The sequence below is a fragment of the Aythya ferina genome (genome assembly GCF_964211825.1).
Source record: "Aythya ferina genome assembly, chromosome: 14".
NCBI lineage: Eukaryota > Metazoa > Chordata > Aves > Anseriformes > Anatidae > Aythya > Aythya ferina.
In genome coordinates this window covers 5,906,548-5,933,415 of record NC_140312.1, presented here as the reverse complement: position 1 = coordinate 5,933,415, position 26,868 = coordinate 5,906,548, and the positions used below count along the sequence as shown (strand labels likewise).

The 26,868-nt window shown below is 58.2% G+C and overlaps 2 protein-coding genes across 14 annotated transcripts; one reads left to right on the top strand and one right to left on the bottom strand.

Moving 5' to 3' along the window:
* The first annotated feature begins 102 nt into the window (after nucleotides 1–102).
* Nucleotides 103–4,321, top strand: CD74 (CD74 molecule). Of its 3 annotated transcripts, XM_084535642.1 has the most exons (9): nucleotides 103–313; nucleotides 1,549–1,724; nucleotides 1,937–2,028; nucleotides 2,131–2,193; nucleotides 2,382–2,477; nucleotides 2,610–2,700; nucleotides 3,225–3,413; nucleotides 3,640–3,711; nucleotides 3,843–4,321. In XM_084535642.1, exons 1-9 carry the CDS (start codon nucleotides 243–245, stop codon nucleotides 3,848–3,850), a joined length of 858 nt encoding a protein of 285 aa, XP_084391768.1. In that variant the 5' UTR covers nucleotides 103–242; the 3' UTR covers nucleotides 3,851–4,321. The 3 variants fall into 3 exon arrangements, with proteins under 3 accessions (XP_084391768.1, XP_084391770.1, XP_084391769.1); XM_084535644.1 differs by lacking the exon at nucleotides 3,225–3,413; XM_084535643.1 differs by lacking the exon at nucleotides 3,225–3,413 and having other exon boundaries at nucleotides 2,382–2,512; nucleotides 2,579–2,700.
* On the bottom strand, nucleotides 3,877–24,029 carry TCOF1 (treacle ribosome biogenesis factor 1). Of its 11 annotated transcripts, none has more exons than XM_084535637.1 (18): nucleotides 23,908–24,029; nucleotides 23,211–23,266; nucleotides 21,037–21,179; nucleotides 20,318–20,424; nucleotides 19,699–20,059; nucleotides 18,809–18,906; nucleotides 18,094–18,318; nucleotides 17,183–17,452; nucleotides 13,332–13,503; nucleotides 13,021–13,175; nucleotides 11,322–11,480; nucleotides 10,698–10,944; nucleotides 10,380–10,465; nucleotides 9,426–9,645; nucleotides 8,008–8,578; nucleotides 6,547–6,642; nucleotides 5,968–6,004; nucleotides 3,877–5,526 (listed from the first exon to the last, which is right to left on the bottom strand). In XM_084535637.1, the coding sequence occupies exons 1-18, from the start codon at nucleotides 24,016–24,018 to the stop codon at nucleotides 5,506–5,508; spliced, it is 3,135 nt and encodes a 1,044-aa protein (XP_084391763.1). In that variant the 5' UTR covers nucleotides 24,019–24,029; the 3' UTR covers nucleotides 3,877–5,505. The 11 variants fall into 11 exon arrangements, with proteins under 11 accessions (XP_084391763.1, XP_084391764.1, XP_084391766.1 ...); XM_084535638.1 differs by having other exon boundaries at nucleotides 5,968–6,001; XM_084535640.1 differs by having other exon boundaries at nucleotides 6,547–6,650; nucleotides 8,018–8,578.
* Nucleotides 24,030–26,868: the final 2,839 nt, after the last annotated feature.

The following is a 26,868-nucleotide window of genomic DNA, read 5'->3' as shown; positions in this document are numbered from 1 at the left end:
GCACCCAGCTGCAATATTCGGGACGGGCCCCGGCATCATCTCTGGACCCGAGACCTTCTGAGCAAAGCTCTGCCTGGCAACAGCTGATGCGGCTGCCAGCAGCCAATGGGGCTTTTTTTTTCCTGCCCCCCCCCGCCGAGGGTGGCAGTGGGGGGGTGCCCCGGGGGGGTATTTCCAGCCCTGGCCCCCCCCAGGGCTCTCATTTCCCCATCGGGTTTGGGTTCGGTGCCGACGGTGCAGCCATGGCCGAGGAGCAGCGGGACCTCATCTCCGACCGCGGCAGCGGGGTGCTCCCCGTTGGGGACACCCAAAGGTGCTGGGGGGGTCCCAGAGGGGGCACGGGGGGACAGGGGGGCTGTGGGGCAGTTGGGGTCACGCTGGGGGGCTAAATGGGGTGAGGTTGAGCGAAGGCGGCTGTGGTGTGGCCATGGGGTGGAAGGGGTCACGGCATGGACGTGGAGCAGCGTGGTGTGGGTATGGGGTGGGGGCGGATTGGGGACCGAGGGGGGGTCGCGGAGGGTTTTTGGGGGTGATTGGGGCATGGGGTGGGTATGGGGTGGGTGGGTTCACGGTGTGGCGGTGGGGCAGCGGGGTCATGGCGTGGCTGCGTGGTGGCTGGGGGCATGGCGTGGCTGTGGGGCCGAGAGCTTCGTGTGCTGGTTGTGGGGTTTGGGGGGGGCATGACGTGGCTGTGGGGTGAGGGGGGGTCCTGTCCAGGCTGTGGGGCAGGTCCCCATCCCCGTTATAGGGGCGGGCAGGTTCCCCTCTGGTTATAGGGCGGACGAGGGCACAGCATGGCCCCACAGCCCCATGGGGCCGCCACCATGCCCCAGCCAGCCCCCACCTCCCAACCTCTTTGCCCCCCCGATTTAACACCCCCAGCCAATGAAAAACCCGGGAGCGGTGACATCATCGGTCACCAGGCAGACAGCCTGGCAGCGGGGCCAGATCCCGACATGTGCAGGGAGCACCCTTGGGTGCTGCACCCCGCAGGGCACGGGCGGCTCCCTGGGGCAGGACATGGTCCAGGAGGGCTCGGGGCCAGGCCACGTAGCCATTTTCTGCCTTTTTTTTGTTTTTTTTTTTGACTTCTGTGCACAATCCCAACACCACACCCTGGGCACGCATCCAGGCTGCGGTGAGCGGGGGCTTCGCTCCTCTGCTCTCTCCAATTTTTGTACTAAATTAGAAATAAATCAGGGCGTGTTTTCTGACCCCAGGGACCAGCCAGGCTTCGGGCGGCCTCACCGCCCCACGTAGGGCTGTACCCCAGACACCCCAGCCCCGTGGGTGCCCCCACGTGTCCCCACCTTGGTTTCAGTTCCCGGTGCGCGGCGGCCACCCGAGCGCAGCCGAATCGCTCGTGCAGCACCCGGCCGTGCCCAGGGGGGGTTTGCATTTGTCTGGGTGCCAGTGAGCTCCTCAGAGCAGGATTTGGGGATGGTTTGGGGACAGTGGAGACCACAGGGCTCCTCCATTGGGCATTGGGAAGGGATTTGGAAATGCGCACCGCGATGGTGACCGGGTCCCCCCCCCCGTGTCCCGCAGGTCTGCCTTCGGGCGCAGAGCCGCCCTGTCCACGCTGTCCATCCTGGTGGCCCTGCTGATCGCCGGCCAGGCCGTCACCATCTACTTCGTGTACCAGCAGAACGGGCAGATCAGCAAGCTGACCAGGACCTCCCAAAACCTGCAGCTGGAGGCGCTGCAGCGCAAACTGCCCCAGAGTCAGTACCCCCCGGGGCATCGCCGTGATGGGGAGGGGACGGGGGGAGGCACCGGGTCCTGCTCTGCCACCAAAGCCAGGAGACAGAGAGGGCTTGGTGGTCCCCGGGGGTGTGGGGATCCCCGCTAGGACCACCTGGAGCCAGGGGATTAAAACGGGGGGGTGACAGCGAGGGGCTGTGCCCTGCTCCTCACACCGCTCCCCCCTCGGCAGGCAGCAAGTCCGCCAGCAACATGAAGATGTCGATGGTGAACACCCCCCTGGCCATGAGGGTCCTGCCTCTCGCCCCCTCCCTAGACAACGCGGTAAGCCACACTGCGGCCACGTGCCCCAAACCGTGCGGGGTCAAAGCCCCCATTGTGCTCACCCCCCTGGTGCTCACCCCCACCTCTGCTTCCCTTCCCCAGCCCGTGAAGGACATGGGGCCCCCCAGCAACAAGACCGAGGACCAAGTCAGGCACCTGCTGCTGGTAAGCTGCCCCGGGAGCTCCACCGAGCCCCACGATGAGGCGATGGGACCCTTTTGCCAGCTCTGCTGGCTGGGACTGGGATTTCCTTGGGCTCCTGGAGCTCCCGGGTTTGGTGATGGAAGCTGGGCTTCCCCCCGCCCCGTCCCCGCGTCCTCCTCCCTCTGTCTCACCCCGCGTGCCCTCTGCAGCAGGCTGACCCTAAGAAGATGTTCCCGGAGCTGAAGGACAGCCTGCTGGGCAACCTCAAGAGCCTGAAGAAGACCATGACCGACGCGGACTGGAAGGTCGGTGCCGGTCTCTGTCCCCCTGCCCTTCCCTCGCTGCCATGGCCTGGGGGGGGGGCAGCATAAATCCTGCTGGAACCGGGGCTGGGGACCCTGGGCAGCCCCCGGCTCACGCCGCTCCCCCCTCCACAGTCCTTCGAGTCCTGGATGCACAAGTGGCTGCTGTTCGAGATGGCCAAAAGCCCCAAGCCGGACGAGCGTAAAGCCATCCCAGCGGAGAAAGGTAACCGGGGTGGGGGCCCTGAGCTGGCAGGGGGGTTAGGGCTGACCCCAAAGGCAGCTGCACCCCTTGTCCCCTGCCTCCTGACCTCTTCCTCCTGCGGTCAGCCTCCCCTCGGAGGTCCTTGGGGAGAAAAAGCAAGGCTGAAAAGCCAGAGCAGTGCCCGGACCCCTCGGGGTTTGGTTACCCCGGGGCTTCAGGGGGATCACTGAGGGGGGTAAAATTAATTAGCCGCTTCAGGGAGCTTGCTGAAGTTAATTAGCTGCTCGAGGCGGATCTCTAAAATTAATTAGCTGCTTCTAGATGAGGAGGCAGGGTCACGGTGCTTGCTCCCACCAGGGGAGACGGGTTTCCTTGGGGAAATCCCAGCGAGGCCACGCTCCCGACTGCTGCTGCTTCCCCAAATGGGCTCGCCCCGCTGCCTGCCCCCTGCTGCAGCCCTTTGGGCTCCCGGGGGGTAGCAGAGCCCGAGGGAGCAGCTCACGGCCTCTCCCGTCTGTTTTTGTTTTTTTTTTTTATTGCCCTAGTGCAAACTAAGTGCCAGGCAGAGGCCGGTTTTGGTGGTGTCCATCCGGGTCGCTTCCGCCCCGAGTGCGATGAGAACGGGGACTACCTGCCCAAGCAGTGCCACGCCAGCACGGGCTACTGCTGGTGCTGCTACAAAAACGGCACCAGGATTGAGGGCACGGCCACCCGGGGAGAGCTGGACTGCTCGGGTAGGTGGCGGGGCGAGCAGCGTGCCCAGCTCACGGTCAGGGAGAGGAGAGGGCGAGCACGGGGCTGGCACCCGTCCCCTCGACTCCCGGTGCCCCAGGAGATAAGGAATCGCATGAATCTTCCCCCAAAATACAATTAAAGCCCCGTGCGCCGTGCTGCCGAGCCCCCGGGGTGCTGGGTGAGGCCGTGGGGGCTCCACGCTGAGCTGCTGCTGTCCCCCTGCAGGGGCCGCGCTGACGGAGCCCGAGGAGATGATCTTCTCCGGGGTGGACATGCTCAAGCTGGGCGCTGAGAAAGGTGAGAGAAAGGGGTGGGCTTCGGGGATCCGGGCACGGGAGGGGATGGGGACACAGGTCTGGGTTTGGGGGGGATGAAGGGGGCAGAGAGGGCTCAGTGCTGATCCCTCCCTTCTCTTTCTCTCCCAACAGCCAAGTAGAAGAGGACACCTGCAGCTGCCCACGCGGCGTTCAGCACCCCAGCTCGGGTTTTTTTTTTGCTCTATCCCCTTTCTGCTCTTCCCTCGCTTTCCCAAACACCCACGGGCACTCCTCCTTCCCAGTGATCGCTTCCCCTCCCCTGCTCCAGGGCCTGGCCTGGGGTTGATGAGAGTTGGCCGGGGCTGTCCCCAGGATCAATGCTACAGAGGAAACATTTCCTATAACTGGAGGTGGAGCAGGCTGGAAGCATTTTCAGCCACAGCAGACCCCCAGTCCCTTCCCCTGTTGCTGAAGGGGTACGAGCTGCAGTGAGGGCGTTGTGTGAAGGACACCAGCTGGTTCCCAGCCCTGTGCCTGGCCCCCAGGGCACTTCTCCCCCAGCCCAGGCTCTGCGATTGCTCCTGCTGAAGATCGAGCCACTAACGCCTGCTTTCTTGGCCTGAACAACCATTAAACACAGCAAAACCACCTCCACCAGCTTCTTAACTAAAGCCTGTAGGTAGGGGCTCTGTTAGCCTACTAAAGCTTCCTATTTCTGGTGTTTTTTTTCTTAATACTCAGTTTTGTAGGGATAGGTGCCTTCAGCTTCTCCCTTCAGGGCGGGGTAGCAGTGGGAATAGGAGCCAGGCCTGGAGGCAGAGGGGCTTTTAATCTTCCTGACCGATCTGATACTTCCTTTACAAATGATGTCACAAGCTAATTATTTCAAATAAACTTTTGAATAAGAAAGCCTCGGAAGCAAGCAGCCCCAGAGCTGGGTACTTGCCCTAACGAAGACTTCAGGAAAAGAAAACTGCAGGGCCCCTGCGGGCACACTGGTACACAGCACGCTCCTTACCCTGCTCGTCCAGTGGCCCCTGCTCAGCTCTGTGGAGGCTGAAATCACCTTCAAATGCATTTGGGAGGGGTTGAGGGGGTGCAAGGAGAGCTCCCTGCTGTGCCCACACCTCGCACGTGCTGAGGGTGGCAGCCAGCAGAGCCCACAGCCAGGCTGCACGGCCTGGGAAGGAGCAGGAGGGGGCTGGTCCTTCCTTCCCCACCTCCAAAACCCCACGGTGCTGCCCCCCCACCAAAGGGCTCCTCGCTCCTCTTCCCTCAGACACACCTGAAGCCAAGTCTGACCGTTCCTTTTATTTTGTATTCCATAAAAAAAAGGAAAAAATATACATATGCAGCCTTGGCTGAGAACAGCTGCTGGAAACAGCTGCTCAGTGCAACTCCCGGGACACGATAACCATTCCCATCAGGGTTAGAATAAAAACTAAACCGAAACAGCTCTCTTCCATGGGCAGCACAAGGACTGACACCACGAGTCGTGGAAGGGGAAAAAGAGAGAGTAAAAGTTTCTTCTCTTAAAAATAGAGCTCTGTGAGGAGAAAGAGATGGCCGGGTGTCAACCAGGAGGGAAGCAGCCTACGCGAGCTGGGTCTTCTCTGGTCAAACTGCCTCCCTCGGAGCAGTTCTGGTGCAGCTGGGGAGGGCAATAAACGCAGCTCTGGGCCCCAGCAGGACAGGAGGAGGCAGAAAGTTACACTGCTCTGCTCTACAAGTCACAGTTAAAAGAAGTTATAAATTATTGTTTAAAAAAAAAAAGTCGGAATTCTCCCGATGAGCTTCCTGTCCGCTCTTCTGTTTGATCTTCACCCATAAATCCTTAATCACAGGGCCGCGGTACCTTTGGGGAGAGGATTTAAAAGAGTTAGGGATGGGGAAGGAGAGTAACAGCCTCACAGCTGAGCAGAGCCAGGGCAGATCCATCTGGTCCACTTCCAGCCGGCTCGAGCTTCGCCAGCTGATCCACATCGCTCTGCCAAGCTCCCTGTGGTCAGCACGGACGCCGCGAGGCTGGTGACAGGGGACAGCAACGCCTCGGCTGGACGTCCAGTTAGTTCTCAGCAGCTAGAGACGAGGTCAAGCACATCCAGAGGCCAGCACACTCCTACGTGGCTTTCCTGACACTGCTCCGCTCCCTGGCTCTCTAGCATGGGGCCAGCTGGGCTCCCAGAGGGTGCTCAGGGGGCACACTGTCTTCCCGAGGCTGGCCCAGGAGGACTGAATTTGGCCAAGGTTACCGCCGCTCAGAGGGACCGACTGAGAGCTCCCCCGGGCCATGTACCTTCTCACAACATGCCTTCAGGCTCGGATGTTTTCTTCTTCTGGAAAAGGAAAGGGTGGGAGACAAATCAGTACTGCCCGCACCACAAATAAAGGGCCAGGCAGAGCCCTGAGCCAGAACCCTCGGCTCACAGCTCTACAGGGACATGGCTGGAACAAGGAACACCCCTTTGCCTCCCTCTGCCCCCTCTCCTAGCCCCTGGGAGGGGATGAAATGGCCCCAAAAGGCCCCAGGAGTTCCCCTTTCTGCTGAAAACACCTAGATGAAGAGGCAGCGAAGGAAGGCCTCTTGACCTTTGGGTAGGTTCCCTGAAGACAAAAGGGCTCCTGGGTTTGACCCTTCCAAGGAGAACTGATACAGGACAAAGCCCTTCCCCAAGCCACCCCCACCCCACACAACCAGGGATCACGTTTTGTGTCTCGGGAGTACCCACAAGCAACAGCAGCCCCCCCCGTACCGACAGGAGGCCAGGACACGGCTCTGCTCCTCTCCAGCCTCACGCACAGCAGGCAGGAGCATCACAAGCCCTCCTCAGAGCAGCTCTCCCCCACACTGCCCCAGCCTGGGCGTCGCACCTACCTTCTTCTTCTTCTTCTTCTTCTGAACGTCAGCAGAGCCGTCTGCTGGCAGCTCCCCTTCTGCAGCCCCCTTTTTGCTCTTCTTTTCTTTCCCACTCTTTTTTTCTGGGAGAGGGGAAACAAAAGTCAGCCGGGACCTCCGAGAGGGGACACAGAGCTCTCTGCTGAGAGGGGGACGTCCCTGGTGTGTTTCTGGTCACATCCAAACCCCAGCAGTACCTCGGGGCGAGGGCAGAGCCCAGGCCTGTTTCCCCAGTACCCAAGGCCAGGGTACTTGAATCCCACCACGCAGAATTCGGCAGGCTGCCTCTCTCTTCCCACCTCCTGCTGCCGAGGAACTACTCAGCTCTGGAGGCTGGGCACGTGCCAGAAAGCAGAGCACAGGGAGCTACCAGCAGATGGACACAGCTCAGCACAGCCAAAGAGGCTGCAGGGCACCTCTGTGCACCTACAGGAGGGCTGACGGACAGGTCTGCCTCCTCCAGAAGGAAGGAGAACAGAACAGGAACCCTAGATCTGGCCCAGCCCTTCCATCTTATCTCTGTCTCTCATAAGGAAGCAGCCCTCAGCAGCTAGCACCAAACCAGCTAGGATTTGCAAATGCAGGCTGTGCTGCAATGGAAAAATAAGGGTCACTGCGTTAGGGCAGCAAACTGCATCAGAGACACAGGCAGGAGAGGCAGGAAATGCTTAACTGGGAGCAATAAGCAGGAGGCTGCTGCCTTCTTCCCCTTTCTCCAGGGGTTTGAAAGCAGCAGAAACAACCCCGAGCCAGATCTCCTGGCTGAGCCGCTCGCCTTTGGGCAGCTCCAACACAGAGCCCTGTGCATACAGACAGGGGGCTTCCTCTGCCCTGCTCGGAGCAAGTCAGTCCCTCGGGAGGTAACAGCAACCTGCCACAGTTCCCCTTCACTCTCAGTGCACGTCAGAGGGGCCGGGGCTGGTGAATCAGAGCTGTTCTGCATCGCTGGCAGAGCAGGCAGAGAACAGCTTCGAGGTCTGGTGGCTTACAGCTGCTGAGAACTCTCCCCGAGCCCGGGGGGCTGCAGGTGGAGGCAGAGAGGCCTCAGGAGGTTCAGCGCAGGCTTGATTCCAACTTCTGCCAGCCCTGGTAAAGGCCAGGAAAGGAAAATGGCCTGGTGGGACAGGTCACGCCCCAGAAGACACACTGGGACATCAGCTCGCCCTGCAAGGATCAGTAAGGACCTGCTGCAGTGCCTACCAGGCTGGATGCGGGATAGGAGTGCCCAGCTTGCTCCCTGCAACGTGACCCGGTGCCAAAAGTGCAGAAAATTCAGTGGAGTGGGGAGTGAGGGACCTGGCATTGGCTTTGGGGGGGCAGGAGGGAAGCAGATGAAGCTAGTAACAAGGTGGGTGCTGCTTACAAGGTCCTGCACCAGAGGCTGAACACGCAGCAGCTGCACAAACCATGCTGCAAGCGCAGCCCCCAGCGACAGCACACAGGTACTCACTTTTACTTGTTTTTTTCTTCTCCTTGCTGCCTGTCTGCTTCCCCAGGTCATCAGCTTTCTTCTTCTTCTTTTTGGGTACTTCTTCGGTAGCTTGTTCTTTCCTCTTCTTTTCCTTTGGCTGCCCAACGGCCCCATCATCTCCTGGCAGTTTCCGCTTCTGCGACGCTTTCTGCTTCTTGTTCTCTTTGTCTTTGCTCTTCGATGCTTTCACAGCCTTGCCCGCCGCAGAGGAAGCTTTCTTCTTTTCCTTCTTTTCTTTTTTCTCCTTTTTCTTCTTCTTTTTCTCTTCCGACCCTCCCAACGTTTGCACTGCTGGAATTTTGGCAGCTATGGTGTCACTTTCGCTCCCCGAGCTCGAATCCTCTGCCTGTGGGACGGAGAGCAGTGTGCCTGGCACGGGGATCACAGGCGTCCCTTTTGCCCCGACATCGTTCTCTTTCACAGCCAGGGCTTTCTTGACCGGGGAAGGTTTGAGGTTGGTATAACCTGGATCCATTTTTCCGGCCGCCTTCTCTTTGTTGAAGGTTCCTGGGGCTTCCTGTCCTGGAGGGGGGTTGGTTTCTGCAGGAACAGTGATAAGAGAGAGATAACTTTGTGAGCATTGATCACACAGAATGCGGTCAGCAGAGAAGGGAAACGTGCATTTGAAGAGGAATACCCGGTTCTTTCCCCAAAAGCACAGATCTGCTGGCCATCCCTTACCACAGGGCCGGAGAAAGATGCCTTAGCCTGCCATCAGATTTCTGGGAAGCGGGTAACAACAGCCCCAACAGCCTGGCCACATCCCAGGAGAACGCGGACCAGGGCAGGGGGAACAGCAGCAGAAGGGCGAGCACAGAGCGCTCCGTCCCAGAACACCACAGCCAGCCAGTCGGGGGCTCCCCGAGGTGGAAGGCGTGCAGCAAACCAAACTGGGAGGCAGGGAAATGGCACAACGTTTTGCTTCTCTGTAGGTTTTCCTGCTTGCTTACCTCCTCTGCCCTCCAGGAACAGCGCCCAGAAAGACCCCAGGGGTGCTGGCACTGCAGAGATGTTCTCCAGGCAGCGTTTGAACTTTCCCTACAAGCCCTCCCCAGCACAGCACAGCAATGCACATAGTTTTCAGCGAGAGCCCTGCCTGCTTCCTGCTTTAATTACCACAGTCAAAGCAGAGCTTGGAAAAGGCAGGGACACAGAGCAGCAGGAGCACAGAGCACGCTCTCGCGACGCAGCCAGCGCAGGAGGGGAGCTCGGGGAGGAGATGACAGCGCCGTGGCCAGGGAGAGCCAGCAGACGGCAGCAGCACTCCACGCTGCGCTCTGCAGCAGAGCTGCAACGGGAGCAGGCCCCTGTCCCAGTGTCACACGGCCGTGCCAGCACAGCTTTGCTCCCGGGCCAAGCAGATTTCGGGCTCTGCCAAGGGACCCACCTGCTCTGTGGTTTGCAGACACCTGCTCCACGTCTGTTTCCGAGTCGCTGCTGTCGCTGTCAGCTGGGGCTGCTCTCACAGGGACCTTGGCGAGGGAATTAGCGGCAGGCACGGCTGCTTTTCGTTGCCCTGCTTTGCTCACGGGCTGGGGGGGAGCTGTCTTTGGTGCCTGAGGTGCTGCCGGGGTGCTGGAGGGGCCCGGATAGCCTGCGAGGAGGGACTGAAACAGCACAGACACACTGAGGAGGAGTGGTAGCAGGGCAGCCTCCCTCCCACCAGGCACACACCTGCCTTTTCTGCTACTGCCCCCACACCCCAAGCAAAGAGCCCCCCTTTGGCCACCTGCAGAGCCATCCTACAGGGTTCAGCCAGCCCTGCGGAGAGGCCACAGCAAGGCCGGGCTGCCAGGAGAGGGGGCAGCACTGCCAGACCCTGGCTGAGGCTGCAGCAGCCAGAGCTGACAGCGACAGGGTCTTTCCTTTGTTCTCGCCCAGCAAAGCAGCCACGGGGGAGGCTCCTGGCCATTAGCGGGCACCCACGCACAGCTAATGCACTGCAGATGTGCTGCACGCCCTGCACGTTACTTACAAAGGGAATTTAACAGCTTGGACACGGGTTAAGTTACAAATAAAAGGGGGGAAAAATCCTGCAGCTATCGGCACCGCGCGCCAGCTCTTCTGTTTTAACCCTTGCGCGGCACCACCTCCTCCATCCCCTCCGGCAGGGGAAGGTGCCACGAGCCCTCAGCACGAGGCCTGGCTGCCCGGGGAAGCATTCCAGATTCAGAGAGCTGCTTCTGCCCACATCAAACGGCCTTACTCACAGCGGAGCCCCCACTCCCCTGCTGGCAAACCCACTCGGCACCCATTTGCTCTGGCTGAGAACTCGCTCAGCCCTCTCCCTTCCACCCAGGAGTCAGTGGTGACACAGGAGAGGACCCCAGCCCGCCCGTACCTGTGACACTGCCTCCTCTTCCTCGCTGGAGTCCGAGGAGGAGCTGTGGCCTGGCTCAGTCCCTCCTGCTTTCTGCAGCACGCCTGCTGGAGGAGCAGAATTCACCCCGTTAAACCTTCCCCTGCCACCTGGGGCTGAGTTCAGTTACCCAGTACACGGGGACTGCCCCCAAGAGGCTTCTGCCTCTAAAGGGGAGCACTTGGCACAGCTGGAGAGAAAGAAACTGCGCTCCAGCTGTGCCATGAAGGTGACACCCCCCAGCTGTCCCACCCCAAGCCTGCCCAGCAGCACCGAGAGCATCACCCTGGGAGAACTGACCTGGTTTAGGGGGCAGCTTGGGCGTCTCCTCCTCGCTGTCGGAGGAGCTGCTGCTGTCCGAGCTCTCCTCTGCCTGGCTAGGGGGTGCAGCCTGGCCCAGCCTGGAGTCCTGTGCTGGCTGCAGGCCTGGCTTCTTCGACTTGTCCGTGGGGCTCCTCAGCACCGGAGGAGGCTGCAGGGCAGCAGTGTTGGCTGCAGGAGCTTTCCCCGGGGAGGCTGTCTGCTTTAGGCAAGGAGGAGGAAGGGCCTAAGGAGAGGAAAATTGAATGCATTGCCACGGAGCTGCATGAAGCAGCCCAGAGCAGCTGGGCTCGGACCACCTCAGCCCTCCTTCAGTCCCATATCGCATCAAAGAGAGCCCAAAAGCTCTCAGGCAGGGCGCAGAGAACCCCATTTCGCCCAGACCCACAGGTGAAGCAGGGAGCTGTGGCCAAGCAGACAGCTCCCGACTCCTTCCAGTGTGATAACAGTGGTTGAAAAATAGAGCAGTCCCTGCTCCCCCATCTCCTCCCCGAACAAGCTCCCACAGCAGGGGACGCGGCTCCAGCCTCAGGCTCCAGCACACCCACCCCGTCCGCCCACCTCTCCCCAGGGGAGCTCCCCACATTCATCTCTTGCCGTTACCTCTCCCAGCACTGTGCTGCTCCCCGAGCTCTCAGGCACCCTGCACAGCGGAGGGACAGCAGGCGTTTTTGTCCCCTTCCCAGAAGGGGACGGGGCAACAGCCTTGGCAGCCGCTGTGCTGGAAGCCGTGCTCGGTCTGATGTTCTGCTGGGACAGGCTCTGAAATAGATGGGAGAGAAAATCAGGACAGAGCGTTACTCGGAGGGAAAAAGAGAAACACACAGCAACCCACCGCTAGCTCCTGAGCCCTTCCATCATCTTCAGCACAGCCCTAATGCTCAGATTTTTTTTCCTTTTACTATATCACACGTTGAGGGTTAGCTGGCTACAGACACAAAGCAAGGACACCAACCACAGGGCAAACGTGCCTTCGGGTCCTCAAACAAGCCACGGATTAGAGAGCAAATTAACAAGAAGCAGTTGTGTTTCCTCACACTTGGAGCCAACTAAACGTAAGAGGGGTTAAAAATAGAAGAGCCAGGGGCACAGAACTCAGACACTGACACAAACGCCAGCAGAGCAGGGAGCAGGAACAACGAGGGAGCGCTCAGCCTCCTGCTCCGTGTTACAAACGAGGCTTAGCAGGCAGCCCTCCTCGTCTCTGAGGAGCTGGGCCTTGGTGGGCTGACATTTCTCACGCAACATCTGGCCTTCAGGAAGGCAGGCAGCGCTCCACAGGACAGAGAGCCGCCAACCTGACGCGAGGCTCTCCGCCGTCCTGCACAGAACTCGAGTTGTAGCAACTGCGTTAGTTTATAGCCTTGGTATTTTAAACAAGCTTTAAGCAAGGACTTCTTAGGCTGGCTGCCTTCCCACCAGCTGGGGAAGAGGCAGCCTTTCCATCGGTCCTAGAGCTGGGCCAACACGGGGAAGGGTTTCCTTCAACGCACGTAATCCCTCTCTCCCAGCAAGGGTACCGGCCAGAAAGGGGACGCGTGTGTGCAGACGTGTGCAGGACAAGAAGTGCACTTGGCTCGTGGCACCAGCCCCTGCAGAGCAGCCAAGCCCCCACCGTGTAGGAATGGCAGCCACGCTCCTCAGTCAAGGCTTTCTCGTGCTTTTTTCTTGGGATCAAACTACAGCAGAGCTGCAGGGACACCCAAGCTGGCTTCACACAGAGGCAGCTCAGGCCCTAGACTCAGTTACAGAGCTGGGATCAGCTCCACACCCACTCAGGAGTGTCTTCTGCGTGGATATGGGGTCGCCTCCACTCTCTGAGGTAGCAGTCTGCCTCCTCCTGTGGTTGAAGGGCAGCACGACTGCCGTGCCACTTCAGGAGAGCTCCTTCCAGCCTCCCGAGGCTTGGTCAGCAGGAGTCCAGAGAGCTCCAGCTGTTGGAGGAACCAGCAGGTGGGTTGTCTCAGAGCTCCCCTGCCCATGGAAAATTCCGCCTGAGAGGTTTTTGACTTCTTTTCCAGCGTGCTTAACTCCCTCAAGTAGGGCCAAGGGGACAGAGGAGGCCTAGGCTGAGGCTTGCACAACCAGTCACCTTCCTGCCAAAACATTCACACCCTCCGCCACTCTCACAGACAGCAGCAAGCCTGCTGACACGTGCACGCAGAGAAGGGGTCACTGAGACCCGGGGGTGCTGCCAAAAAACCCTCCTCCAGCTGACAGGAGGTTCCCTGTCACCCACCCGACTGCTGCCTCCTGTGCTACCTCCCAAGAGCCCCCAGCCGGCGGGTCGGCAGCTCTTTACCTGCGTGGGGGGAACCACTTCCTCATCCGAGTCCGACTCCTCGCTGGAATCATCGCTGCTGTCCGCAGGAGGAGGGGCTGGGGCTGGCAGCGGGGCTGGCGTGGGAGCCGGGGCCTTCCTCACACTCGTTGGCTGGGGCACGGCGTTGGTTTTCGCTGCAGGGGGAGAAAAAGAGACCGTCAGCACAAGCAGAGGTTGCTCTCCTCCAGGAGGGGATCTCTCACTAACAGGCTGGGCAGCTCCACGTGCAGGGCAGAAGAGGAAAGCACGGGGATGGATGTGAGGGATCCTGGCCACTCCCAGAGACTCACCAGCCTGCGGAGGCTGCGGCTGTGCCGCCGGGGACTCCTCCTCGCTGTCAGACGAGTCGCTGCTCCCGCTCTCCGAGCTCGGGCTTTTCAAAGTGCTTCCTGCTGCCTTCTCGGGCACCCCGGCTTTAGCCTGGCTCAGGTTGGGAACGGGCCCAGGCTGTTCTGTTAACCTCTTAACCAAAAAGAAACACAGGCAAAGAAAAGCCGTGTCAGTAAAGGCGTTTTTGAGGGGTTTAAGTGCAGTTTCAGCTCCAGCTGGGTTTTGTTTAACCCTAACAGCTGTGACCAACACTCACTCCATCCTCAGGAGTGCCACGACTGGAAGTGGCTTCAGTCACTGCCTTTAGCAGAACTTAATAATCCTTAAACAACACAGAAATCCCGTTAGGATGTGCCTTGAACAGCTCCATCCACACCCAGATGCCCCAGGACAGGCCGTGAGGTGGTTCCCAAGCAGCCAGTGCGTCAGCACGAGGCAGCCACAGCTACGGCAGCGCCAGGCACACAACTGGGAGTGAGCTGGGGGAGCTGCTCTCTTCCCAGCCCCTCTTTTGGTTTGGGCAGAGGGCCGCAGACCTCTCTCCTGCACCCCGCTGAAGGCCAGCAGCAGCAGGGGGAGAGAGAGTGCTCACTGTGAGAGCTGGAAGCTGCACCAGGCGCAGAAATCCTGCAGGCTGGCAGCGCTCTGCGCCCACTCAGTTTACTCCACTCATCGCTCAGCTCCGGGCTGTTCTGCCCCATCCCACCCCGCACGTGACAGCAGCCGGCTTCGGTGCCATCTGAGGGCCCAGGAGCTGCTGCAAGAAGGGGAGGACGGATTCCTGCCCTGCCACACAGCCCCTGTCACCCCCTTTTCCCAATCCCGTGGTGCTGCAGAGCCCACGCCTGCTCTCAGCCCCGCAGCAGAGGGCCAGAAGCCCCCCGACAGCCGTGGTCCATCCGAGGGCTGCTCCTGGCCAGCAGCCCAGCAGCCTCCCGGGAGGCCAGATCTTATCACGCTGCCTGGCACGGCCCCACCGAGGACTGCCACCGGGGCAGTGTTTATCATCCCCCAGCCAAACGCCAAACAGACAACAGCATCTGCATGTTTATCCCATTACGGAACAGCCCGCGGAGCAAGCCAAGCACATTTTGACTCTGCTTAGAGAAACAGAAACCTCCACGAGCACTTGGGGAGGGGGGGGGCCGCAAACCTCGCTCGGCTGTTTTGTTTTGATACCAGTGAGTCACTATCTCCAGGAGAGAGGCCAGATTTGCAATGCTGAAGAAAGGGAGCTAGTTGAAGCAGGAATGAGACTTCAAATGGTCCACTCGAATGCACGAGCTGCTCTCCCTCTCCTTCCCAAGCAGTGCAAGGGGAAAATCTCCCAAGATCCAGCCCTGCTAACTCACTTTTAAGACCTTCACAGCAACAGGACTGGGTTCTCCTTCTCCTTGGCTGCATGGCATGAGGACTGCTTGCTTTTCTAAGTTAAGAGATCAGAGAAAAGCTACGGAAGAGCTGTGCAGAAGCACCCTGGCACAGAAAGAGCAGCACAGCATCCACAGAGAAACCACCCTAAGCTTTTCTACAGCCTCGGGACTCCTCAGATCTTCCTGGAGGGAGTCCAAGGTCCCTCCATCCACCTCATCTTGGTCCCTGCCAGGCAGCTGCCACTTCCCATGGCGAGGCTCCAGACGGGATCGGGCCAGCAGCGTGGCTTCAACTCCACCCCGGGAGCAGGGTGACAGAGGGGGGGGGGTTGTGACAGCTTCGAGTCACAGGTACTGGAGTAACTCCGAGAAGAGGAAAATAACTGGAGAGGAAATCATCCTTCCTGCTCCCCCTGCAGCCCCCGAGGCAGGAGCTGCCTGCAGCTCGGTACCAGTGATGACTCAGCTCCTGCACAACCCATCTGCCACCCGGGGCTGTTGGCATCATGCAGCGCTGCATGGCAGGAATGGGCAGCGATGCCAGGCCACGCAGGGATCACACTCTGTAGGGATCACACTCTGTGGCTGCCCGTGCAGGGGGAAACACCGCCAGGGCATCAGGGCTGGGGCCAGCAGCTCAGCTGTGTCACGGTGTGTCACGGCCACCTGCAAGGAGCAGCAGCAGGAGGCAGGAGACAGGCAGAAACTGTCTCACGGGAGATTTGGCTCTCTCCCTCTGGTCCAAGATAAAAAGTTGCAGGCACAACTACCGGCACGGCCCATGAGGGGTCTCCTGGGATGCTGGAGGGTGACAGAGGTTCCCAACACGTGCATCTCATGCCCAGTCCTGCTGAGCTGAAACAGAAGCCTGTCCATGGAAGGCCTGAGTGCCAACTGTGGCTCAGCACGTCCAGAAGAGGGGAAGCAGAGCAGAGCTAACATTTCCAGAAGAAAGGCCGCTCACAGCATCGTTAAGGTCACTCTGCGCTGTCCCCCTCCAACAGCCTCCTCCCCAAAAATATGCAAACACCTTGTCAACTTCTCTGAGTCTTCAGGGGTAAACATACCAATTAAGCAGTTCAATTTAGGCATGATGTTCATTTTAATTGTGCTAATCCACCCCCACAGGGAAAGACGAAGCAGCTTCCAACGCTCTGTATCTGTTTGGATCTTGCACAGGAGCCAGAGGAAGTTGCAGGATGCAGAAAGTCAGTGGTTAGCATATGCCCAAGCAGCAGATGGTGAGGATGAGCTAAGAAGAGTTTGACTGGGAGGACAGGACCGTGGACACAGCTAAGCTAATGGTTTAATCTTCAGCCTTCGCTTCAGGTCTCTGCCTGCAGGCTGCTAACACGGGAAGAAAAGGCCGGTTTGGTAAAAATGAGAGCTCCCCCAGTAACCCAGCTCCCCCAGTGACCTCGCTGACTGCATTTGGTGAGGGGTAAGAGCCCTCTGCAGGAGGGAAGATGCCCACGTGGTTAAATAGACCCTGCAAGACAGCCACCTGCTGCTGCCAGCTTCAAATCAGCACTGGGGGGAAACAAACCCACCCTAGCACGCTCCTCACCTACAGCCCTGCTAGGATGGACGAGCCTCAAAAGAGATTTAGAATGAGCCCCCCCAGTCCAGCTAGCAGAATAGCTGCACCTGCCACCCCGAGCTGAATTTTCACATGGAATCACGCAGGAAGAGAGCAGCACGGAGCCAACTGTTCGAGATGCGTCCCCCTCCACCCACCTCGGCAGACCAAGGCTAGGAAGACAAAAAAACACGGAGCCTCTCTGGCTCCTGCCTGTCAGTACTGTAAGGATGTGTTGACAAAGAGCCTCCCTGCAAGGACACGTGAGGCTCTGCCCCCGGGTTCCCTTCCTCCCCGGCAGATAATAGCTGCTATTTCCAAAATGCTGCTCTCAGAGCACTTTCCAAAAGGCCCTGCTGCTGCCAGGCAGTGCAGGTCTCCCCACAAAGGACCTGAGGATGCTTTTACAGCTGAGGATGCTTCCACAAAGGGATTTGGTGGGCCAACAAAAGAGAGAGGGATCAAAACAAGCCTCTGCAGGAGAGCCAAGACCATGGCACTGATGAGCCCTCACAGAAGGCCCATTTCAAAGGGGCAAGGCACAAGAGGAATGAACCAGTTGATATCAGACTGGTTGGCGAGAAGCACTTGGCTTCTCTTCCCCTCGCACAGATTCTCCTGCTGCTGGGATACCAGTCCTCAGCTGAGCTTGCTTGCTGCATTTTCCAACAGCTTTTGCAACTTCCCCCTCAGGAAAGATCTGGAGAACCCTCAGGAGCACAGAATCACCAAGCAGTTAAGATGGAAAAGGCCTTCGAGATCATCACATCCAGCCATCAACCCGACCCGATCAGTGGCAGCACCCAGTGGCTTTGCACACCCCAAAGCTCAGGACCGAGCTGCCTGCAGTACCACCCACCTTCTGGCTGACAGGCACAGGCAGATCCTCCTCTTCGCTGCTCGAGGAGTCAGTGCTCTCTTCCTGCTTTGTGCTTTCAGCAGGCTTTGCGGGAGCAGCAGTCCTTCCCGGCAGGGTTTTAGCCTGCTTTGGCACTGCTGGTTTTGGGGCTGGCTTCCCTTGGGACAGAGGAAGGGGTTTTGCTGGAGCTGCTTTGCTGGCGAGCGATGCTGCTGGTGTGGTTTTCGCTGGGGGTGGGATGGCCTGGGAGGGTTTTGGAGGTGGCTTCGTCTGGAGAAGACAAGAGCAGTGTGAAAGAAGGCAAATCCCATATTAGCATAATTCATTTCCTCAGACCGTAATCAAGGCAAGATTTCAGAGCCCCCTGGGAAAGGCAAATGCTGACAGATTAGCAACTGGCAGGAAAGATGAGGCATCCTTTCAACCAGCTGGCTGGGGATACTTTCCCAAGATGAGAAAATAAGACCAGACACTTCTCATCGGCCTTCTGGTACTACAGTCACCTCCAGTGAGGTAAAGGAGCAGCACTCTCCACAGGAGGGAAGCTAAGCTGCACGACGGTTTGCCAAATTCGATGCTATTTATTGCAATTTATAGCTGAGAGGCAAATCCAACCATGACAACTTGCCTCTTCAGATGGGAAAAGAACTGCTGAGTGTATATATATATATATATATATATATTATTTTTTTTTTAAATTCAAAAGGACTGGTGGATTTTGTTATTTTTTAAAGGTTTGATTAAAGCTCAAAGACATTCAGGTGCCTTTAAACACCCTTCCCCCTCACGCCTCTTCCCTCCCACCCCCGAGATGACTTTGCTATACACGAGATCCGTTCACAAAATCCTCCTCCCGCTGCAACTCCCAGCCTCGGCGAGGCAAACACGGAGAGAGCCTCAGAGAGACGCACTTGGGGTCCTGCTGGAGGTTCCTCCTCTTCGCTGTCTGAGGAGTCGCTGCTCTCCGAGCTGTCCTCAGGCTTCACGGCCCCAGGAACCGTTGTTGGGGTGGGCTTGGCCTGGCTCGGTGGCACTGCTGTTGGCCTCGCTGCGCTCTTCTTGGCGGGTGCTGCAGCAGCAGGTGGGCTTTTCACGGGTGTTGCGTTAACCTGCGCTGCTTTCACAGCTGGCTTTGCCTGGGAACGGGAAGAACAGGAGAAGCAGGTAACATCTTACAGGTTCGGGGGAGAAGAAACTGGATGAGAGGTGCAGCTATGTGGAATCTGTTTTATGCACGGCCTCTGTGCTGAGTTTGACCAGGAAAAGCTTGTTCAGGCTCAAAGGCTGTGGAGCAGCTGAGCCGAGCTGCTTCTTCGACAGACTGCCTGCCCTGTCTGCCTTCCTCCTGAGTGGCACATCCGTGGAGTTGTGCTTAATCGCCTCCTACAGATCAAAGGGTCTCCCCCCACTCCAGGCACTGGGAGGAACTGGAACGGAGTGGTTGCTGCTGGCAGAGGCTAGTGGAGCTCCCAGCCACACAGCACATTTCTATGGGCTTACATTTGGGCGTTTCATGCACCCCGGGGAAGAGATGTTCTCAGACTACAGCTCTGCAGCATTTTCTCTCCCCTTCAAGGGAAAGCAAATGATTTCCTAGACACAAGGAGCCTGGGTTGGAGAGGTTACCTGGACTGCTGGAGTGGCAAGCTCCTCCTCCTCAGATGTCTCATCACTTGATTCCTCACTGCTGCTGCTCTCTGCGGCCCCAGCTGCCTGCTTCGGTTCTGCATCAGAAGAAAGGAGCTGTTACAGCTGCTGCCCGCGCCGAGCTCCCCGAGCACGATGCTAATGCGGCTTTTGAAGTCAGAAAAACAAATCAAGCAGCAGAGAGAGGCTAAGGGGATTTGCAGGGAAGAGGGCCCAGTCTTGCCAAAAGCATCAACTGCCTGCTGGGAACAGCTTCTCCAGACAAATGTTTAGCCACAAACACCGCTCCCCAGGTGCAGGCTGAGATGGGAAATCCCTTCCTGGGCACTCTGACCCCGTGGGGAGCTGCCCAGCCACACACAGCTTCCTGCAGGGACACCCTGCTGGACCTCTTCGGGGAAAGAGTCAAGAGCAGGACAATTTGCAGAGCTTCTGCAATCTATTCCTCAGCCCCAAAACAAACGCTCTTCAAAGCGGTAAAAGAGATTTCCCTAAAGACTTAAAAGAAAAAAGAGAAGATGCTGAAGTTCCTGTCTAGAAAGCCAGAAGCGTCTACAGGATTAGTGCTGCACCTCCTCCAGATATGCTGCGCTCGTCTCCAGCCTTGTGGTGCTGGATGCTGCCAGAGATGCACACAAAAAACTCCTCAGCACAGGATCTGCTGCTCAGAGCGGAAGCAAACACGCTGGATTCATCCAGCAGAGCTCCAGAGCTGCCTGCTTCGCGTTCCTGCAGCCTCCCCAGGAGCAAGCACTGCTCTGAGCTTCCCAGCAGGCGAGCTGAAAGCGACATGCCGATGGCACGGCTCACACCTGACCTGCAGCAAAGCCACAGCACGCGTGCGCTCGCTCTGCCCGCAGGCTCCTTACCCACTTTGGGGGCTGGGGGCTTCGCAGCAGGAGCCTCCTTTTCCTCCTCGCTGTCCGACGAGGAGCTGCTGCTGCCGCTGCTGCTGCTGGAGCTGGAGCTTTCGGCTGCTTTGGTTGTTACCGGTGCTTTGCTTTGCCCTCCTTTGCTCACGGCTGTTGCAGCCTGCGCGGGCTTCCCAGGACCAGGCTGTTTCTGCCCAGCTTTGGCCGGAGACGCAGCCGGTGCGCTGGGCTGCTGCTTATTCAAGCCCACAGTTCTGTTTGCAGCAGAGGGCAGCGCTGCTTTGCCCGCTGGAGCACTGGGTTTGTGAGGAGAATGCAGCGAGTTGGCAGCTTTGCCGCTCTCCACAGCTGGTGGCACCTAAAGGAAAGAAAATAAATGAGAAGCCCATAGATATATGAGGGGATAAACTGGGCACAGCATATTTTAAACAGCAACCTTGCAGCTGGGCAAGCCGTAACACTTAAGAGACAGCTAAGGAAGGCTTCTACCAGCACAGGAGGGCCATTTAAATATGGATCTACCCCAGCCCACAGTTCTGTACAGGGCAAAGAATCCAGGCCAGCCCTGGCCTCAGAGTACTGTTAGCATTCAAAGCCAAGGCGAGCAGCCTCTTACCTTAACTGCTCCTTTTCCAGCTGGCATTTCTTCTTCTGACGAGGAGTCGTCATCTTCACTGCTTTCTGCACTCACTGCTGAGTTCGTGACCAGGGCACGGCTGGCTGCTGCACAGAGAGGCACCAGGAAATCAGGGCAGAGCCTCTGACATCAGAACCAGCCCCGGTGTGCAGCAGGGCTCCAGCAGGCAGGTGCCCTGCTCCTGCACCCCGTCCTGCCCACAGCCAAGGCAAGAAACTGGCCAGGACCTGCACACTGCCAGGGGCTGGTCTGCAGCAGATGAGACTGAGCCAAAACAACACGTATCTGCGGTGTTTTTTTGTTGTTAGGCTGCACAAGCCAATGCCTCCCACATCAGCTGTAGCAGAGCTACCCAGAGCAACAAAAAAAAGCCCTTCCCTCACCCGTGAATCAGGCCACCCTCTGCTGGCCAGCCGGGACGTGCTGGAAGGTGCCCCGCAGTGGGCAGTGTGAGATTCCCAAGGCTTCACCCCAGCTGCAACACCCATTCCTTCCCTTCCCAACGAATCCTAAAACATTTTCGCTGGCTTCGGCAGACATCTGTGCTCCTCAAAAAACGCTACACGCGAAGGGGGTGATAAATCTGTCGTCCTATTTTCATACGAGCACGAGGGAATAGCCATCGTTTGAAGAGCAAATCGGACTGCTCTTACACAACCCTCTGCTGCTACCCTGCCAGGGAGCTGGCAGGCTCCTACCGTTCACGGGTTTTATCTTCTCTTTCTCGTCCTCTTCTTTCTCTGAGCTCTCCGAGCTGCTCACGGGATCAGGAACTCTGATCTTCTCTGGGATGGCTGCCTCGTCATCGCTCACCTTCCTTCTCCTGGCATTCGAGGGAGTTCTGAGGGAACAGAATGCGTGTCGAAAAGGGGAACGATGAACAAGTTGGAATACTTGTTCAATCCACCCTCAGGCCAGGCTCAACCCCGAGGACACGTAGTGTCATTCAGAAGTGAGCCTAAAGGCTGCAAAACCATTTGAACTTGGGCGATCAGACCAAAAGGAGGTAAGGGTCAGGCTACAGACAGATTTATGAAAGGAAGTGCCTGGCCCTAGAGCAGATGTGGTGAAAGAAAGGGAGGGAAAGGCCACAGACAATCATTAAACTCCTAAGCTGTTTAAGTGGATTAAAACATTAAGTTGGAAAAAGATGTTCCCAGGCTCGGAATCCTACCTGTACCAGCAGGACGGATGACATGGCTAAAGTTCTCTCTAAAGTTACTTTTCAAATGAAGGCATGGGTAAAACCTTAGCTTTATTGGGAGGGTAACACTGGCTGGGCACACGTCTGTGTGATTCACACGTGCAGCACTTCTAAGCTGGTAAAAGCCCTTAAACACACGTAACTGTCAGAGGCAGAAAACAAAGAAACCACTTTTGTGCCAGTTATTTTATTTTTGCCTTATTTTATTTGTTGATCTGATTTAAAAAGAAGTCCAGTCAACAATCTGGTCAGTAAAGATGGTGCTTCCTGGGAGGGTGTTTCAGCTGTGCAGGGCTACTTCCACTTGTTTGTTTTAAGCCAAGCCAGACCCAAGGCAGATCTGCTGTTACAAAGTCCTGGTAACTACTCCAATTATCCTTTTTTTTTTTTTTTTTTTTTTACTCCAATTACCCTTTTAAAAATATATTTTTAAAAAAAACGCAGGGCAAGCTACACAGGCAGGCAGCACACCTGACTCTGCAGTGGCTGGTAATGGGACAGAAGCTGCTGTGAGGATTTGTCACGTGTGTCCAGGGGTCTGAATACGGGGTGCAGGAGGGCAGCAGTGCAGCAGCCTGGAGCTCCTGAGGGCAGCAGCGCTCTGCCTGCTCCTCCTGCACCCCGTGCTGGGCTTCCCCACCACACCCAGGCACCTCTGCAACCTTCCCTGCCCGCCCAGCACACTGAACACAGCCCTGGAGGGAGGCCACTCCTTAATAACTGCAAATCCCTACTGTTAGCTTGGCTTTGAAAGAGTTCTGCAGGAAAGCAGCGAGGACAGGCTCAGTTAGATGGGTAAGAGGCACGGCACAGAGTCTGAGGTTGGGCATTTCGGGGCCAAAAGCCTCTGAAGTGACAAAAAAATGAGAACCACAGCTCACCCACACGGCTAAGCGGGGCAAATTCCGCACAAACCAAACCACTACGGGTGGAACCATGAGACGTGGGTGACACCAGAAAACAAGGAATCAAACACAACACGAATGCCCCGCCACCCCCCAGGTTTCAAAGTAATAAATAATGCACGGGAGGGGTTGCAGCAGCCCCCAGGACAACTGTCACAGGGTAAGCTCAGCATCAGTGACCAGGCCAAGGAGAACAAGAGCTCCTCACCACAGGCAGAGCCCCCAGCTGGCTCAGCACCACTGCACCCAGGCACCCAGAGCACGGGGTAGGCGCAGATTCACTGCAGGCAGGGCGCTCCGTGGAAGAACTGCACAGGAAGGCATCGGGCTGAGCGTGCAGGGGCTTGAACGGGCAGGGTGAAAGCAGCAGCTGGAGCCAAGCCGAGGTTTAAGGCCCTGTAAGAGCCCTGAACACCTCAGCCTCTGCTCACGTTCTCTGTGTAGCTGGGGCTGATCTCCCCGTACAGCACGTGGCTTTAAAAAGAAAGTGAAACAGTGCTGGGGGGGGAGATCCTCGCAGTGCACCGTGCCTCTGACGTCCCCACAACACTCCGGTATCGACCTCCATGAGCAAGAAGCACCTCCAGCTTCTGAGAGCTACGTAAAAGCTTACCCCTAACCTAGGGAAACTTTATCAGACACCTTCTGAACCGACCCGCCCGACAGCAGGGGCTCGGGGGAGAGCAAGTGGAGGGAAACCCCTATAAATCACCACTGCACGGGTAGCACGGGCCGGCCGCCAGCAGCTCCGCTCCCGACTTACTTCTCCCAGTGGGTGAAGATCTCCTCCAGAGAGGTGGCCAGGGAAGGCAGCAGCTTCTGAGGGGGGACAGAGAGCGAGCGTCAGGCATTGGAACCCCCTGGGCACCCTGTGGGGGGGGCAGCACCCAGTGCCTGCCCCGAGACCTCCTCCCAGAGACCCCCCCCCTCTCCAGAGACCCCCCACAAATTTCCCCCTGCAGACCTCCCCCCTTCTAAACTCTCTTCCACAGACACCCCCCCTAGACCTTGCCCCCCAAGACCTCCCCCACAACCCCCTCCCCCCAAACATCCTCCCAGAGACCCCCCCGTCCAGAAACCCTTCCCCAGAGACCCCCCAAGCTTCCCCTTGCAGACCACCCCCCTCCAGACCCCCTTCTGTAGCCCCCTCCCCCCAAACCCTCCCCTTCCAACACCTCCCCTATACACCCCCTCTCCACCGACCCCCACAGACCCCTCCCCAGAGACCCCCCCGTCCAGAAACCCCTCCCCAGAGACCCCCCCCTTCCAGAGACCCCCCCTCCAAGCTTCCCCCTGCAGACCTCCCCCCCTCTAGACCCCCTTTTATAAACCTCCCCCCTCAGACCTCCCCCTCCAGCCCCCTCCCCACAGTCCCTCCCCTGAGGCCTCCCCCACCAGGCCCAGACCCCCCCCCCAAGGCCTCCCCCTACCGGAGCCCCCCCCGGCCGCCCCCCCGTTACCTGCCCGAGCTGTGCCTGCAGCTCCCGCGCCGCCCTGGCGTACCCAGCCCGCAGCAGGTGCTGGTGGATGAGGGCCAGCAGCTCCCGCCGCCCGCCCGCCGCCGCCGCCATGGCGCGGCCCTCGCTCCCCCTCAGGCCCCCTGGCGCCGCGTGCCGCGCTCCGCCACGTCACTTCCGCTTCCCCGCCGCGCTGCCCGCCGGGGGATGTAGTCTTCGGGGGGGGGGTAAGGAGCGCTATGGGGGCGCGGTGCCTGCTGGGAAGTGTAGTGCTGGGGGAGAGGGGGTGGGGGGAGGCGCGGGGCTTGCTGGGAAATGTAGTGCGGGGGGGCTGGGGGCAGGACCCCAGGGTCCTGGAATCACCACCACTAACATTAACCATATCGCCAAGTTCAACACCTAAACATCTTTTAAAGACCTCCACATTCAACATATAAACGTATTTTAAAGACTCCCAGGTATGGTGACTCCACCACTTCCCTGGGCAGCCCACCCCAATGCCTCACAACCCTCTCAATAAAGAAGTTTTTCCTAATATCCAACCTAAAACTCCCCTGGCGCAACTTTAGCCCATTCCCCCTCATCCTGTCACCAGGCACGTGGGAGAATAGACCAACCCCCACCTCGCTACAGCCTCCTTTAATGTATAGAGAGCGATAAGGTCGCCCCTGAGCCTCCTTTCCCAGCTCCCTCAGCCGCTCCTCGTAGGACTTGTTCTCCAGGCCCCTCACCAGCTTCGTCGCCCTTCTCTGCACCCGCTCAAGCACCTCCATGTCCTTCTTGTAGCGAGGGGCCCAAAACTGAACACAGTACTCGAGGTGCGGCCTCACCAGAGCTGAGTACAGGGGGACGATCACCTCCTTAGCCCTGCTGGTCACACTGTTCCTGATACAAGCCAGGATGCCATTGGCCTTCTTGGCCACCTGAGCACACTGCTGGCTCATATTACTGAGGGTGCACTCGATCCCCTCATGCTAATCATCGATAAAGATATTAAAGAGAATTGGGGCTGGGAGGGGGCACGGGGCTTGGTGGGAAATGTAGTGCCGGGGGTGCGGGGCTGGGCCTCTGGGCAGGGGGGGGCACGGGGGGCTGGAGAGCTTAAGAAGGAAGGCCCAGAAGGGAGCTGGGCTGGATGGGGGTGGCCAAAGTGGGCCTGGAGCCCCTATAGAGGAACCCTAGGCAGGGGGCACCCTTGGGACACCCCAGGGACCCACAGTGGGTAGTGAGGACATGGCCAGGAGTCAGCCCAGGAACTACCTGAGGGCTCAGTTAAGGGCAGATGTGAAATGGGGTGTCCCAGGAGGGGCCGTGACCCCTTCCACCAGCCCCTAGCGGGCCATCAGACCCCCCCAGCGAAGAGGATGGGTGGATAACCACCGGGGTGTGGGCAGGGCGGTGGTTATCAGGCAGGGCGGTGGTTATCGCAGCACCTCCCGCTGCATTTTCCTGCCGTGAGGAAAATTTCCTTGCTCCCAGAGCTCTCCCCAGCTGAGCCCTCCGGGCTGATTTACTGTCGGATGGATGTGAAACTGCTGTGAAGAGCTGCCCAGGCATTTTTGGGCTAAAACAAGCAAACAACGAGAAGAGAAGAAGGAGCCCCTGACATGGAGCAGCTGCTGGAGAGCGGCTGCGTGGCAGAGGGGCTGCCCCGTTAGCGCTCCCCCCTTCCTCGCGCTGATACTTTCCAGGAAAAATCTGGCTCCCGTCACTTTGGCAGAGATTTATTTTTGGAAGGTTTAATAATGTCCACGGTGCGCCTGTCACTCACTCCAAATACAGAGCCTTTATTTGCATTTATAGGCAAGATTAAATATAAAACTGGCCCCGCTCCAGCTGGCTCCCGCGCCAAGTTTCTTTGACACCAGCGTCGTCCAAAGCCATAAAGCCAGCGGCCAGGTGGCAGTTTTACAGCCCCTGTAAATGGGGCACGGACCTGGCCAGTCCTTTCTGGGGGTGACCTCCACCGGCACAGATGGTCATTGAGGCTCGGGGTAAATGTGGAAGCTGCAGCCCTGTGAGGGCGACGGCGTGGCTGGCCAAGACATTGCCCCCTTGCTCCGAGATGACCCTCACACAGAGGTGCAAGGCTTGATCAGCTGGCAGCCTGGTTTGGAGACCCAATTCTCCTCTCCAGTGAAGGAGAAGAGCCCTGTAAGGGGAGTATCCCAGGGCAGAAAGCCCTGAAGTGTGATAACTGCGGAGGTTATGGACAGGGACCTCTGGAAATGGGGTTGGGTTGAGATTCAGCCCCTGTGATACACAAAGGGTGCTGTCTGCTGCAAGTTTATTGATGAACAGATTTTGACCCACTTTGACGTGGAACAAGAACCATCTGCAATGCTTTTATACCTCCTTTTCTGTTTGTTCTTCTATTAAAAAAAAATAAATAAATTCCTAAAACCAGACCAATCCTCCTGCACCCCTATCCCTGCATACCCCATGGTGTACAGGAGCCCTCCGAGCACAGGAGGGGCTGCCCATGCCTAGGGCAGAAAGAGGAGCCTCTCTGCCAGGCAATGAAGCCCTCCCACCAAACGGCATACGCAAAAAGAGTCCTGTGGGGTGTAGGGAGCTGCAAGAGCAGCGCTTAGATTGGTGTGGATGGAGGAAGGACGGGGCATCTGGTGCTGGGAGAAGGGCAGGTGAGCAAGCAGAAAGTCATCAAGAGCATCAGAACATCCACTTGCAGAGACAAGGGACAGGGAGCACATCCCAGGGACTCACAGGGACGGATAACAGGGGCAGACACATGCGGGCAGGGCGAGGGAGACCCTCAGAGTCCTGCAGGGCTCAGGGGCTGGGCTGGGGGCGTTCGGCCAGGTTTCAAAGAGACAGAGATGAGCATAGATGAGGGGGAAACACATTCAGGAGGTGCTGCTTATAGGAGAGGCAAGTAGAGTATGCTAAAGCCCAGAGTGCAAATGGACAAATGGCTTTAAAAAATGTCTATTTTTTTTTTTT